The sequence below is a fragment of the Nuphar pumila genome, chromosome 12, assembly GCF_984573655.1.
Source record: "Nuphar pumila chromosome 12, dmNupPumi1.hap1.1, whole genome shotgun sequence".
Taxonomy (NCBI): Eukaryota; Viridiplantae; Streptophyta; class Magnoliopsida; order Nymphaeales; family Nymphaeaceae; genus Nuphar; species Nuphar pumila.
This window is the reverse complement of record NC_143260.1, coordinates 40,566,296-40,579,608: the sequence shown is the minus strand read 5'-3', so window position 1 is coordinate 40,579,608 and position 13,313 is coordinate 40,566,296. Positions and strand designations below refer to the sequence as shown.

The 13,313-nt window shown below is 36.1% G+C and overlaps 1 protein-coding gene across 1 annotated transcript; it reads left to right on the top strand.

The window, feature by feature from the left end:
- Positions 1 to 7,687: 7,687 nt before the first annotated feature.
- LOC149820813 (uncharacterized) lies at positions 7,688 to 8,347 on the top strand. The gene has a single exon (XM_089982327.1). It carries the CDS (start codon positions 7,724 to 7,726, stop codon positions 8,129 to 8,131), a length of 408 nt encoding a protein of 135 aa, XP_089838453.1. The 5' UTR covers positions 7,688 to 7,723; the 3' UTR covers positions 8,132 to 8,347.
- The last annotated feature ends 4,966 nt before the right edge of the window (positions 8,348 to 13,313 follow it).

Below are 13,313 nucleotides of genomic sequence, written 5' to 3'. Positions count from 1 at the left end.
CCATCCCACTCCAAAATCCAACTAGTCAATATCCAGATTTAGTAATGCCGACATCCAAACTGAATCAAACGTGTTTAGATGCCTATAAGGCAGTGCAATAATCCCATTTTCATCTGTTAACTCGACCAACAAGCTTAACAAGCAACATAAACTATAACGTCTACGAATTTTTCTTATTTTAACTTTTAAATTTAAGTAAAATGTAAATTAAATTTAAGTAAAATTTAAATTAAATTTAAGTTAAAACCAGGTTAAATTTAGGCAAAATTAAAGAGTTTAAGTTGAACTAAAACTCTAGTTAGATCTCGTAAGAGATCCGATTTGACAATTTTGGATATGGGTTGGTTCAAAAAATGTGTTTTCCAAAATAGATTGGCATCTATTTTGGGTTTTTCAACTTGGATCGGATTCAAAAATTAATTTTCAAAATTGATTGGGCTGTGTTTTGGACCCAACCCAAAGTCCTTATGGGGCCCAAAGGGTCACGCCCAACCAAGTGGAGCACCATGTATCAACGTGGGGGTCCACAAGGGTGTGGAGGTGGCCAAGGGTTTTTATGGGTTTTGGATGGTTTATATTTGAAACCAAACCTTAGTATTCAGATCTAATATGAATTTGTATTTAATTAATAGATATGGACTTTCAATTTAAGTATTGGATTTGATTTTAACAAACTATTTCTTTATCCAACTCAATTGGGATTTGATATGGTTTATGGTTTTGAATCCATTTTTTTTTGGATTTGGACCTATGTGGGATGCACTTCATGCCTTAGAGTTTTGAGATCAAACTAGTTAGGAGTTTTAAAGAGGTTAGAAGTCCATAGGAAGGTACCCCCCTCCCCTCTATTTATCTCTCATATCTCTTATTTTCCTTGTACATCTCTTATCTATCTCTCCTTCACTTTTCTATCTTCCTTCTTCTTCTCTCCATCTTCATAGCTAGGGATGAGTGTCGATAGTCATTAGAGCTCTCATATGAAGGTGGTGAAGCTTCGCATCTATCCCGATCATCCGGGTTTTTTCTAATTTACATTATTAAAGTATGATTCATCTTACTCATAGCCATAGATCGAATATAAGCGCATAGATCGTGTGTCTTGATGATTGTACGAGTTGGTCTATAGTGGATCCGACTTGAAATAAGTTACAAAAGTGTTTTAAGATTATTTTTAAATCAATATCATGCTTTAAAATGAATTTAAAAATACATTTTTGGTAAAACTATGCCCGAACGGCTAAACTGAAAAATCGAGTAGTGTAAAATGCATAGTTTCATGTTCTTACATGATTTAAGATTGGTATGTCGTTATTTTTAGCATGATCACATAAATATTTGTTTTCTCTCATGTGTTTACAATATAAATCATTTTTCTGCAAATTTATTTCATATGTTCTATGTTTATTTAACATGTTAGCATCTTAAACTAGATCTTATGTGCATAAATCATGAGTTATATTGAAAGTTTAGGATCCGATGCATGTTGTATGATCATGTGATATTTTTTATGAGCCTACGTGGTGCGGTACTATATATATAGTTAATGCATGATTGAAAAATAATATTATATGTTAATGCTTGTGTTTTTCTTATATTTATCATGTTTTATATTGTGATGCACATAGTGTCATGGTTTTCCTAACTGATTCATTGCACTAAAATAATTACAGCTCTCGAAACTAATCACTTTTAGCCAAATTCTTTTATTATGACCTTATAGACATTTGGAAGGTGTTTTAGAAAAATATTTGGCCCCAGTGGTGGTACAAAATTAAGGGTTATGGATACTACAACACAAGACAAAAATTATGTCCTATGTGTCGAGCAAATTTTGATAGTAAGTTTTGCCGAAAATTCAATAAATCAATGGTTTAGTATTTATGACTGTGTTTTAGATATGTTATGGTTATTATGTGGATAAATTTAAGAAAAATAATAGAAAAATCAGATTCATTATTTGAGAATCATAAAGTCTCACACAAGTCAGGTAAAATTTAGCATTTTCCAGAAGATCTGGATCTGAAACTGTCTCAGACACAATCCGGTCCAAAAAAATCATATTATGGAGTTTTTCTATGAAATCATATTCATTTAAAAGCTAACAAGTATATCTAATAACAAAAAATGTGAGAGAACAAGATTCATCCTGAATTGAGTCTGGTAACTACTTTTTTGTGAAGTAAATGTCTGTAAAGTTTTAGTAGAACTGAAAAACAGTTTCTGGTCTGTGAATTTTTATGGGCAAACAAAATTGATTTTTTTTAGCTACTACTTGGATATGAGAGCTAATACCCTCTGGTATAACTGTGAATTTTTTAGGGTTCGAATATTCTTGGTATAATGGTTTAACTGACCCGTGAAAGGCATAAAATTCTGATGTATGTAGTCCCTCGTTTGAGATATGACATCTTGTGAACTTGTTTTAAATTTTATGTTTGTTTATGATATGTAATGTTAATCATGTATTTTTTAGTATGTGATGTTATATGTTTATATTGTATGCAAGCATGTTGAAGATTTATGCATGATGACATATGAGACTACATGTTAGCATATGAGTTTTGAGCATGATAGATGGTTCATGTAGTGTGCATTGGCATACATGAGATATTTTATGTTATTCATGGTTCATGATATGTTGAAATGAGTCTCATGCAACATATTGAGTGGTATGTAGCATGTGATGTGTTGTAAGTTATGTAAAAAAAAAATTACACTAACTCTTGGTATATTTGTAATTTTAATGCATGCATAATTTTTACGAGCTTCTATGTGTATTTACGAGCTTTTACATATGTTTATGAGCTTTTGATAATACATGTATAAATTATATATGTATGATTTAAATGACATATATAAGAAATACATATTTTTAAATTATAAGATATAATCAATAAATCGAATATGAATGCTTCGAGGTTCAATTTATGAATGTGTGGATTTTAAATAATATGAAATATGATATTACACATAGCTATGTTATGATGATAATACGTGTGATGATGTACTTCTATGTGATGTTGAAATGTCATATGAGTTGAGGTTATGAATACATGCGATAAAAGTTAAGTTTAATAATGGAGCTATTGAGTCACAGAACTATATTGATATGCTAACATGTGATTACATATTGAATTGTCATATGATTATAACCTATAATGTGATGCATATTGAATGTATATGTGTGTACCTAAATTAGTGGGTATTGACCCTTTGAGCAGTTAACTGTATTTATGCATGTATGACAATAGATTTATTGAGGAATTATTTCAAAGAAAATATATATGAGGGTGTGCATGATTAAGATCGGGTGATCCAATTAGGGCAGTAAATATCTATGAAGAGGTGCATTGTTTAAGATCAGGTAACCTATGAGAAAGTGCATTGTCCAAGATCAGATAACTTGACTAGGGCAAAAACTTTTTATGAGGTTATACATTCTCTAGATCATGTGATCCAGAGTGAAACTTATTTTTAAGATACGGTGAATCTCTGAGGATGAACACTGAAAGTAAATTTATATCAGATTAAGGATGTATGTTTGTAATTACTTATATTGATTATGATATAATGTTTAGTATGATATACTGCAGAGTAAAAATCGATTTCGTATGAACTATTGTGAGTTTATCTTGGTCACGGACCACTCTAGTGAGTATTTTTTAGACTCTTCAAATCAATGAAGAAATTAAAATACATGACATAATGAATACACCAATCTAATTGTTAATTTTGAGTCAAGTTTCTAGAATTGTACCCTTATATGATGATAAAGGAGTAATAATATAATAATGCATTAAATGAGGTTCACAGTGTTCAAGTGTTTCAATGAATGTTGGCATAAATGTTTATGCATATCATGCATAGTTTTGAGTTCATGCATATGTTGGCATATATGACTTTATCTTGTTGTGATATTGATTACTAATGATATAGATGCATGTGTCTTACTTGGAGATAAAAATGATTAATTGTGAAAGCCTATATACTTATGATTATCATTGTTGTAATCATAATTCTTATTATTTTTATATGTCATGTTAATGTCATGCTATGAATTAACTGTTTTGAAATGATGTATGCTTTGTGTATTTGTATTTTTTTCATACCTATATTGTAGAGTGTTTTTTATGAGGTTGTTGTTAATGCCTTTAATTTTAACATTTTCAAGTAATAAATAAATTGACGGGTGATGACGAGAAGCTTGGGGTGTTTCTAAGAAAGTCACGTTCTTTTAAGTTTTTGGAAGAACTTGATTTATTTTTATGGTTATAAACCTTTCATTAAACTTGTAAACTCTGATTAAGTGAGACTAGTACTTTGATTTATTTTAATTCAATTTATAGTTTAATTAAGTTAATTCTAGTCTTGCATACATAAATTGAGAATTGTAATCCGTTCAAGGCTTGAACCATGTTTAATAGAGTTTTCACTGTAATTTTTTTTAAATCATATAAAGGAGAGTTTTAAAAAAAAAATTTAATTTTCAGTTTAAAAAATTAGAGCTTTATAAAAACTATTGATCTGAAAACTAGTGAGCACCAAAATATGTTAAAAGGTGTTAAGGAATCCACAATTGAAGTTTCAACATTCACTTCTGAAAATAGGCAATTGAGCTTAGCTAACTGGGCTGGTAAAAACCAAAACTTTTGGGTTACAAGACTTGGGGATAGGCCACAGGAGTTTTACATTGCCAGGACAGTGACCGTATGTACAACAGGCAAAGCCAACGTGGTTAGGTCTTTGATTCTGAGTCATGTATATATTAAAAAAAAAGACTTAGGAATATGCTTAGAAATGTCCTCAATATCATCAATATCAAGTCTGCAATCTCACCTAGTGATAAAGAGGTGCAACCAAAATCTCATGGTAATTTGAAAGTTTTTATAAACCTCATTTTTGGGGGCAAAGAATGGCAAAAGATTAGAAGAATAAAAAACCAATTTGTAATTAATTTTTACAAATGAAAATTAAAAATTATTTAAAAATTAAAAAAATCTTAACACCTTTTTATTATTTAAAAATAAAAAAGTCTTAACAAAGAAAATTGAGAAATGTGAGAAATATCAGCTTGCTAATTTCTCACATTCTGTTTTTTGTGTAAGAAAAAATATTGATAGTCACAACGATTGCTGCCAATGCACCCTTTAGGGTACGGGTGTTAATGGGTCCGGTATGGTTCAGACCCAAGTGAAACCAGACTTGGACCAGATTTTTGGGTATTCTATCAGGTCTGAACTCGGGTCTAATCGGGTCCACTATAAGAAAAGCCATACTCAGATCCGATAAGAACTACATGAACCAAACCTGGACTATACCTAGTAAAACAATATTTTTTTATCATTTTCACATTGAAAAATTACATATCTTAATCAGAATTCAGGTCGGGTTCGAGTTTGATATAAAATTTCACAAACTATACCAGGGTCCATGCATTAATCGGACCATTGGGTCCGAACCTAAGTCCTAATCTGGTCTTCTTATTTATCACCATACCCGAACCCTACAGGGTTTGGTTCGGGTTGGGTCCGGGTAAACAAGACTCGTTGACACCCCTACTTTAGGTTCTGTTTGTGTAACACAGAAACAACGCCATTTGCACCTGTCCCGTGCAGTTCCGCAGAAACACCGGAGTCTCTTTTTGCGAGCAAAGAGTTTAGTCTTCCAGGCTATGTCACAAAGACACGTGGACACGAGGACACATACGGGTTCAACTCACAAGTTCAATTTTTTTTTTTAGAAAATAGGGTATCAGGACATACAATTTTCAAAATCTTTTAATCAATAAAAAACTATTTTTTAATATTTTAATAAAGAATTTTCAAAGACTTCCAGGCTATGCCTGCTGCACTTACGATCTCTTTCTTTATCGAGCACGAGCACGAGCACGAGCACGAGCACGAGATATAAAAGTATAACCTCAAAAATTATTCATAGAGATATAAATGGGTCAGATTTGGTTTGGATGCAGGGCTTACTGAATCTGACCTAATTGGATCTTGTTTAATCAGACTCGGAGTTAGATTCAGATTCGGATGAAAGAGAGCGGCACTGAATCTGGGTCGGAAAAGCATAAAATAATTACCTTCTTACGAATTTTCATATAATTGGACACTTGTGGGATTCAGATTTGATTCAGACGGATATTCGGGTTTGGATGTAAAGCTCCAAACTAGATCTGGATCCGAGTGTTCATATGATGCCGTTTCCTATACCGAATCTGATTAAACGGGTTTGGATTTTGCCTGGTATCCAAACCATGGGCATCCCTGATTATGCGGTTGAACCCAAATCCGGTTTAAGCAATACGTCCACTCAGGTTGGAGCCATGACTTTTTTGGGTATCCAACCTAACTAGGGCTGTCAATGGGATGGGTTTGTATCGGGTACTAACCCGACCTGAACCTGAATTTTTAGGTATGAGCATAAAAATTGCTGACCAAATATTATTTGGGTTGACCTGAACCCAGCCCGAGTAATATGCGGGGCTGGGTTTGAGTTATGATTTTTGCCAGATATCCAACCCTACCTGGCTCTTTTGCCAAATGTCCAACCTGATCCGAGTGTTTTATATGTATTTTAAGCAATTGTGTGTGGCTGAAAGTATACAAATCCGGGTTTAGATATTTTTTGACTCGGCAAAACCTGAACCTAGAACCGAATCCAATAACTTGTTATTTGGATGGATTTGGGTACATCCATGAGTAGGATACCCGACCCATTGACAATCCTAAACCTGACCCAGTTTTTTTTTTGTTAGGGTCAGGTTCGTATTTCCACTTTTAACAGTCGGTCGTACATATTTGAACAGGTTCGGATTAAGGGTGTCAATGGGTCGAGTTTGGTTGGCATCCAGGTGGGATGAAACTCAGATTTGATATGAGATGTGGGTATCTCATCCAGACCCAAGTCAAACCAGACCTACCATAAGAGAAACCATATCAAGATACTATAAGTATTACATGAACCATACCCGATAAAATAATATTTTTATCTTTTTATATTGAAAAATTAGGGATATTAACCCGAATGCCTGAGTCTGGTATGAAATTTCTCAAATTATACTTGGCTCCATATATTAATCGGATCCTTTGAGTTTGACTCGAATCGGACCTCCTTGTTTATTATCAAACCCTGACACTATATGGTATGGTAGGTAGGGGTGTCAACGGGTCGAGTTTAACCATATAGGGTTTGGTATGGTGATTAGTAAGAAGACCCAATTAAGGCTCAGGTCCAGACTCGAATGTTCAATTAGTACATGGGTCTGGGTATAGTTTGTGAAAATGTATACCATACTCGGATCCGACCCGAGTTCTGATTAAGACCCGTAATTTTTAATGTAAAACTGATAAAAAATAATATTTTACCGGGTATGGCTTGCGTCTGGTTTATGTAGTGCTTATCGACTCCGGGTATGGTTTCTCTTATGGTAGGTCTGACATACCCAAAAATCGGGGCCAGGTCTGATTCCACCTGAGTCCGAACCAAACCCGACCCGTTGACATTGCTACGTCAAACCCGTTCCATTGAGACCGGGTCCCCGGTCCATTGACAGCTCCAAAATCTGGAGGTCTGAATTCGCAGGGACGTGTCAGATCCGACTTACGTGGCAGAACACATGCCACACAGAGAGTGCTGGTCTCCGAATATATGGATGTGATATTTGCACATAACCGTCGTCCCTTCCTGCGCTTCGAAACTTTGAAGAGCAGCTGCAGCCATGAAAGCCCTCGCCTTCTCCAGCAACCCTCCTTCAGGAATCCTCAGAGCCCCAGGGCTGTCCCTTGCTTCTCGGCCACCGGAAATCTGCAATTTTGTTCGAATGGTATGCCGGAAAACGCCGGCCCTGCGTTGCAGCCACCGGAATTGCCCGCCTTCGGCGCCGGCTGGCGGGCCGGACTCGGAGCGGGACGGGCTGCTGGTGGAGGAGCTGGAGGAGATGATGAGGAGGGAAGGGAGGGGAATAGAGGAGGCAATGGAGAGGCTGGAGGAGGAGGCCATCATGGGGGATGACCAAGGGAAGGAGCCCATGGACTATAACCGTAGGGCCCACATCTTCTACAAGAGCTCCCAGGTGTTCCAAGCCATCAAGGATGCTGCACCTCCTCCTCCTCCTCATGGACCTTGAGTTTGGTGGGTGCTCTCTCAGTCTCTAGAGAGAGATTGAGTTTGGTGGGTGCTCTCTCACACTCACACGAGAGAGAGAGAGAGAGAGAGAGAGAGAGAGAGAGAGAGATTTGATGGGATGATGAATGAAGATTTGTGAATGGTTTTTAGTTGGGAAAGTATGTTATACTATTTGGATAGTATATGTTACATGTTGAAGCATTTGGATATTGATTAGTTATTGGGTAGTGTTGTGTTGGCTGCTTTTTGGGGTGGTTGTTGTTAATTGGATAAGTTATGGATGTTTCTTTTTTTAAGATATGAGAAATAAGTTGTGGATGTAAATCAAATTAGGTTCGATTCTCATGTGCGTCTCATCATCAGCTCAAGCGGGTCTTAGTTTTGGAGTTTTACGCTACCGGCATGATGACCGTAAGTGTGACAGACTGAGCTAGAGCGATCAGATCAGGTCTTCATGTTGGGTGCGGCCTTTTCTTGTTACACATGAAGAAAAAAAATGTAAAGCAAGCTGCTCGCCGTTCATGTTGCTTGACTCAACTTGTAGCCATGAACAACATTAAATTGCTAGCAGAAAAATAGAGTAGACATGGATTAGAAAGAGCGCAGTAAAGCACACAGAAATTTTGCTAGGAAATATCATGCAACACGGCAAGCCTATTGAATTAATTAACAGGCTACAACAAGCCAGTTGATTGAATGGGCCAGCCTGGCTTCGACGAGCAGATCCAATACTTGGGGCTGAGACGCTGAGTGCTAAACAAAGTACTGAATTGAGTTTGGGTGCAATGTGATTACACACTTTAAGTGTGCTGCTGCACCTGATCACCCACTATCTGCTGTTAGGCCCCATAGCTGACAGGCTAGTGCAGCAGCACAATAAAAGTGTGCAATAACATTACACCTGATCCTCTCTTCAAAGTAGCCAACCCCACACAAAAACATGAAAAAAACGCTTACGTGCAATTGAGAGTGTTTGTTGTTGTAGCAATTTCTGTGTTTCGTGCAGCAAATTTTCGTGTTTTTGTGAAAATTACTCGGCCAAAGTACTGGATCTGCCTTTGCTTTTGACCACATGCTTATGTAATTCAGGGCCCCCTCAAGACAAGTTGAGACTCTAAGCGAAGCCTCCAAATGAGGCCCTAAATTTTTTTTTTATATATCAAAATTTTATCATTTATTAAAGGGGTTGTATTTTTTTTCTTAAATTCTTAATATCCTCCATATATATATATATATATATATATATATATATATATATATATATATATATAGAGAGAGAGAGAGAGAGAGAGAGAGAGAGAACATCCTTCTTAATATCCTCCATTATTTATTTAAGAATAAATTCTTAATATCCTTTATATATATATATATATATATATATATATATATATATATATATATATATATATATATTACTCAACATGCAAGCTAGGTCCTTCTACCAATCACAGTAAACATTGCACATGCCTTCTGTATCTGCAACATAATATGACAACAATTAAATTACAATAACATCAATTGCATTTGAAAAACAAACATATACACTAATGTTAAAAATATCTGCAGATCAACAAATAAGAGAAACTGGACATAACGTATAGAAGTAGACATCTGATGCCATATTATCATTGTCAGGCTCCAATTACTGGTTTCCCTACTTTGGCAGTTGTTCATGACTCTAGTGTATCAAGGTCCTTTTGGATAAATAATCCTCTCCTAGTGAACTGGCTACTGGGGTTTGGGCACTTTACAGACCACAACGCCCACCCTAGAACCCAGTTGACAATGCTACCAAATTATCCTGCTAGCTTCAATAGCCTCATAGGAATAAGTCCACTTTGTAATCAATTTTTATCTTCTTCGCTAAAGAGCTTAAGAAACATTTTACAGAGTAAAATTTCACAGCACATTCTTCTACAATTTCAATCATGCCAAGAACATATTTGACAGTAAAAAGAATGAGACAAACTTCTAAAACTTGGATGAGAGGAAAGCTAGCTTAGCTAGCTGCACCCAGTATACATAGAGTCCATCCACTTAAACTGGTTAAGAAGACTTGCCTCAATTTTTCACAAAAAAAAAAAACCTAAAATAAGCTTCTTGCCATCAAGGCTTATATGATAGCTCACTAGCACTAAAGTGCATGTGGAGTCTTAATTAAGATAAAGGATAAACAAATTTAGACTATGGAGACCAGTCTAATAATGCTATGAATAATACATTATAGCTTCCTCCACTTAAACCTCCTGCTAGAGCATTTTAATCATACTTGTTGGCTAGCACTACATTGCAGAAATGGGTTTGTAGAGTCAGGCGTTATCAAGGCATCAGGCACACATGGAACAGATGCCGGAGGTGCATTTGCTGATGTCTCAGGTCACAACACCAACACGACATACTTGAGATGACAACCCCACTTTGAGATTTGAGGCCCCTCCAAAATAGGAGGCCCTAGGCGGTGGCCTCAAATCTCAAAGAGGCCAGCAGGCCCTGAAGTAATCTTATTGTGCATGTATATACACTAAGCTTTATGTGTGAATACTTCATTAATGGACATTATAAATCGTGCATATGTGCACAGTTTATAAGACTACGAGTATCTTTGAAATGTCTTGTGATTTTTGAATTTTCTCAATATCCTGTGATTGTAAATCAAAATCATAACACTTTTCAGGGTTAGTGAAACATGAGAAAAGTATGATATGTGATTGTTTTTTTGCCTTAAATCTTACGAAAGTTGGTCAAAATTACCATAAATCTTGTGAAAGTGGGTGAGAATGACCAACAATCATAGCTTCTACTATCTCTGTCGTGATGGTTCATCCTCACAAGTGACCAAAGCCAGCATGCCCTACACGTAAAAAACACTTGCAAGGATTGTATATTCTTGGTGTTCATATCTGATGTGACCCCTAGCTTTTGAAGGTAGAAATGGTACTAGTATCAAGAAACAAAGCAATTCCTTGCTGCCGATTTTGACAAATTCCATCAACCTTGTGGTGATGGTTCATCGTGACAGAGCAAGCATGCCCTGCACATAGAAAAAAATTGGTGTTTAATATCTGAAGTGATTGTCATCTGATGGTGACCCCTTGCTTGTGAAGGTAGAAATGGCACTAGTATCGAGAAACAAATCAATTCCTTGTTCAACGATCAAAATCAATGCCTAGATCGATTTTGACAAATGAGATCAAACTTGTGACCAACCATCATAGCTTCTACTTTTTATCGTTCATCCTCACAGAAAAAGTAAAGTGATTGTCATCTGATGGTGACCCCTTGCTTGTAAAGGTAGAAATGGTACTCGTATCAAGAAACAAAGTAATTCCTTGCTCAAATATCAAAACCAACGCCTAAGACGATTTTGACAAATGAGCACATGGGAAGAAAATTGGGATCCATATCTTGGAAGTCTCTTCAAATTGTTGACTAGGAGTTTTATCAGTAGCGGACGTCAATAACTGAATATTAGGTTGAGTAAAGCTTAGGAATTGGGATCAAGTGCTGAAGGATTTAAAAATATATACTTATTCATATATAAATTCAAGAATAGGGTTTGTATTACATACCTCTTTCAAGCGAAAGCTTAGAAGCGGATCCTTGATGCTCGTTTTGCTCAACGGATGTGTGCCTTCACTTGGAGAAAACGGTGAATCCACGAATCCAAGTGCCCCACGATATTCAATCACCGTGAAGATGTCTCACCGTCTTCTTCTTGTTTCTTTTCACTATGCACAGTCTTTTTCTCTTCTCTGCTGAGGTTTCTCTCAAGCACACACACAGTGTATCCACAACTTTGTTCTATTTCTTCTTCCCTTCTCTTCACGTAAAATGAGGGACTAGAGAAGATGGGGAGCTGAGCGGTTTCCAAACAACCCCCTCCTCAAATGGTGGGCCGGGTCCGGATCTCGCCCATCATGGGCGGACCCGGTACCCAACCCAACATTCTCTCACTCGCACATTATGGGAAGAGATCTTAAAAGAAGGAACACCAAACGTGTTCAAATGGTGAATAACATCGAGTATTCATATTGGCAAATGGACTGTGTGACCCATGAGCTTAGGGAGTGAAGGCATATTATGTACCGGTTAGTGTAACATAATAGCCTAAACCTGCAAAAATAAGATACACAAGGTATATCTGCACAAGTCAGGTAACAAGCTCATTGTGTCCTAGATCAAATACATTTTTCACATTTTAACATACTGAATCCCTCTGCACATATATATAGTGTCAAGTTATGTTAGACAAGGCCTTCCATTATTTCACATGTTTAATCATAAACCCAATATCCCCAGGATGTAGTAAAATAAGCTAGCTTTTAACATGTGCATAATCTGAAAATGTCAAATGATCTTCCTTTCCAATACTCATTCTTTGAATCAAGATAAGTTGTTTTCCCAGACATGTTCTTTTAGACCGGATCAGGCATGGCCTTAAGCAACATGCTAAAGTAGCAACACTCATCTTTCTCTTAAAATAAGGTCAAAAGTCAATAAAGACACCAAAGTATATATACATATATATCAAGAACTCACACAATGAAGAAGTAGGGATCATTCTTCATTTTCTTTTGTAGTCGACTTATAGTTATGGTACGCCATACGTGGTATGACTCACATATTACAACAAGAGTATATTACTCTAGTGAGTGTATGCATACACCATAAATTTTTTGCCGTACAGATCTTTACTAGTTTAGTTCCTCCCCAAGAAACTAACTTGAGTCCTTCAGGATGCACATTCTCATGCAATGTTTATCCAAGTCCTCAGATCTAGTCAACCAGGTTATCCTTGACATTTAGATAGCAAGGTCGGTCTCTCCATATAGTTAAATATACACAAGACCTCATCTTAACCCAATTAGGGTGATGTATCCCATATACGTATATATGGCAGATATCATAACTTATTGTACTCCCACTCTTTTGAGTTATTAACACATGATATCCTCAAAATCCGACATGCTAATTAATTTAGCAACCCTGAACTTTGTTACATCTCATCTCATCTCGCTCACAAGCAGCGTCTAAGTCGATAAATCTGTGTGAGAAGATTTATCTTAAACCTGGTAGCATACTCATATAGATGTGCAACATGCTATACAATGATCATAGAAAGAAATATGAATAACATTAGAATATCAAATCTTACAGATACCCATAGATTTTACATGTTTAAC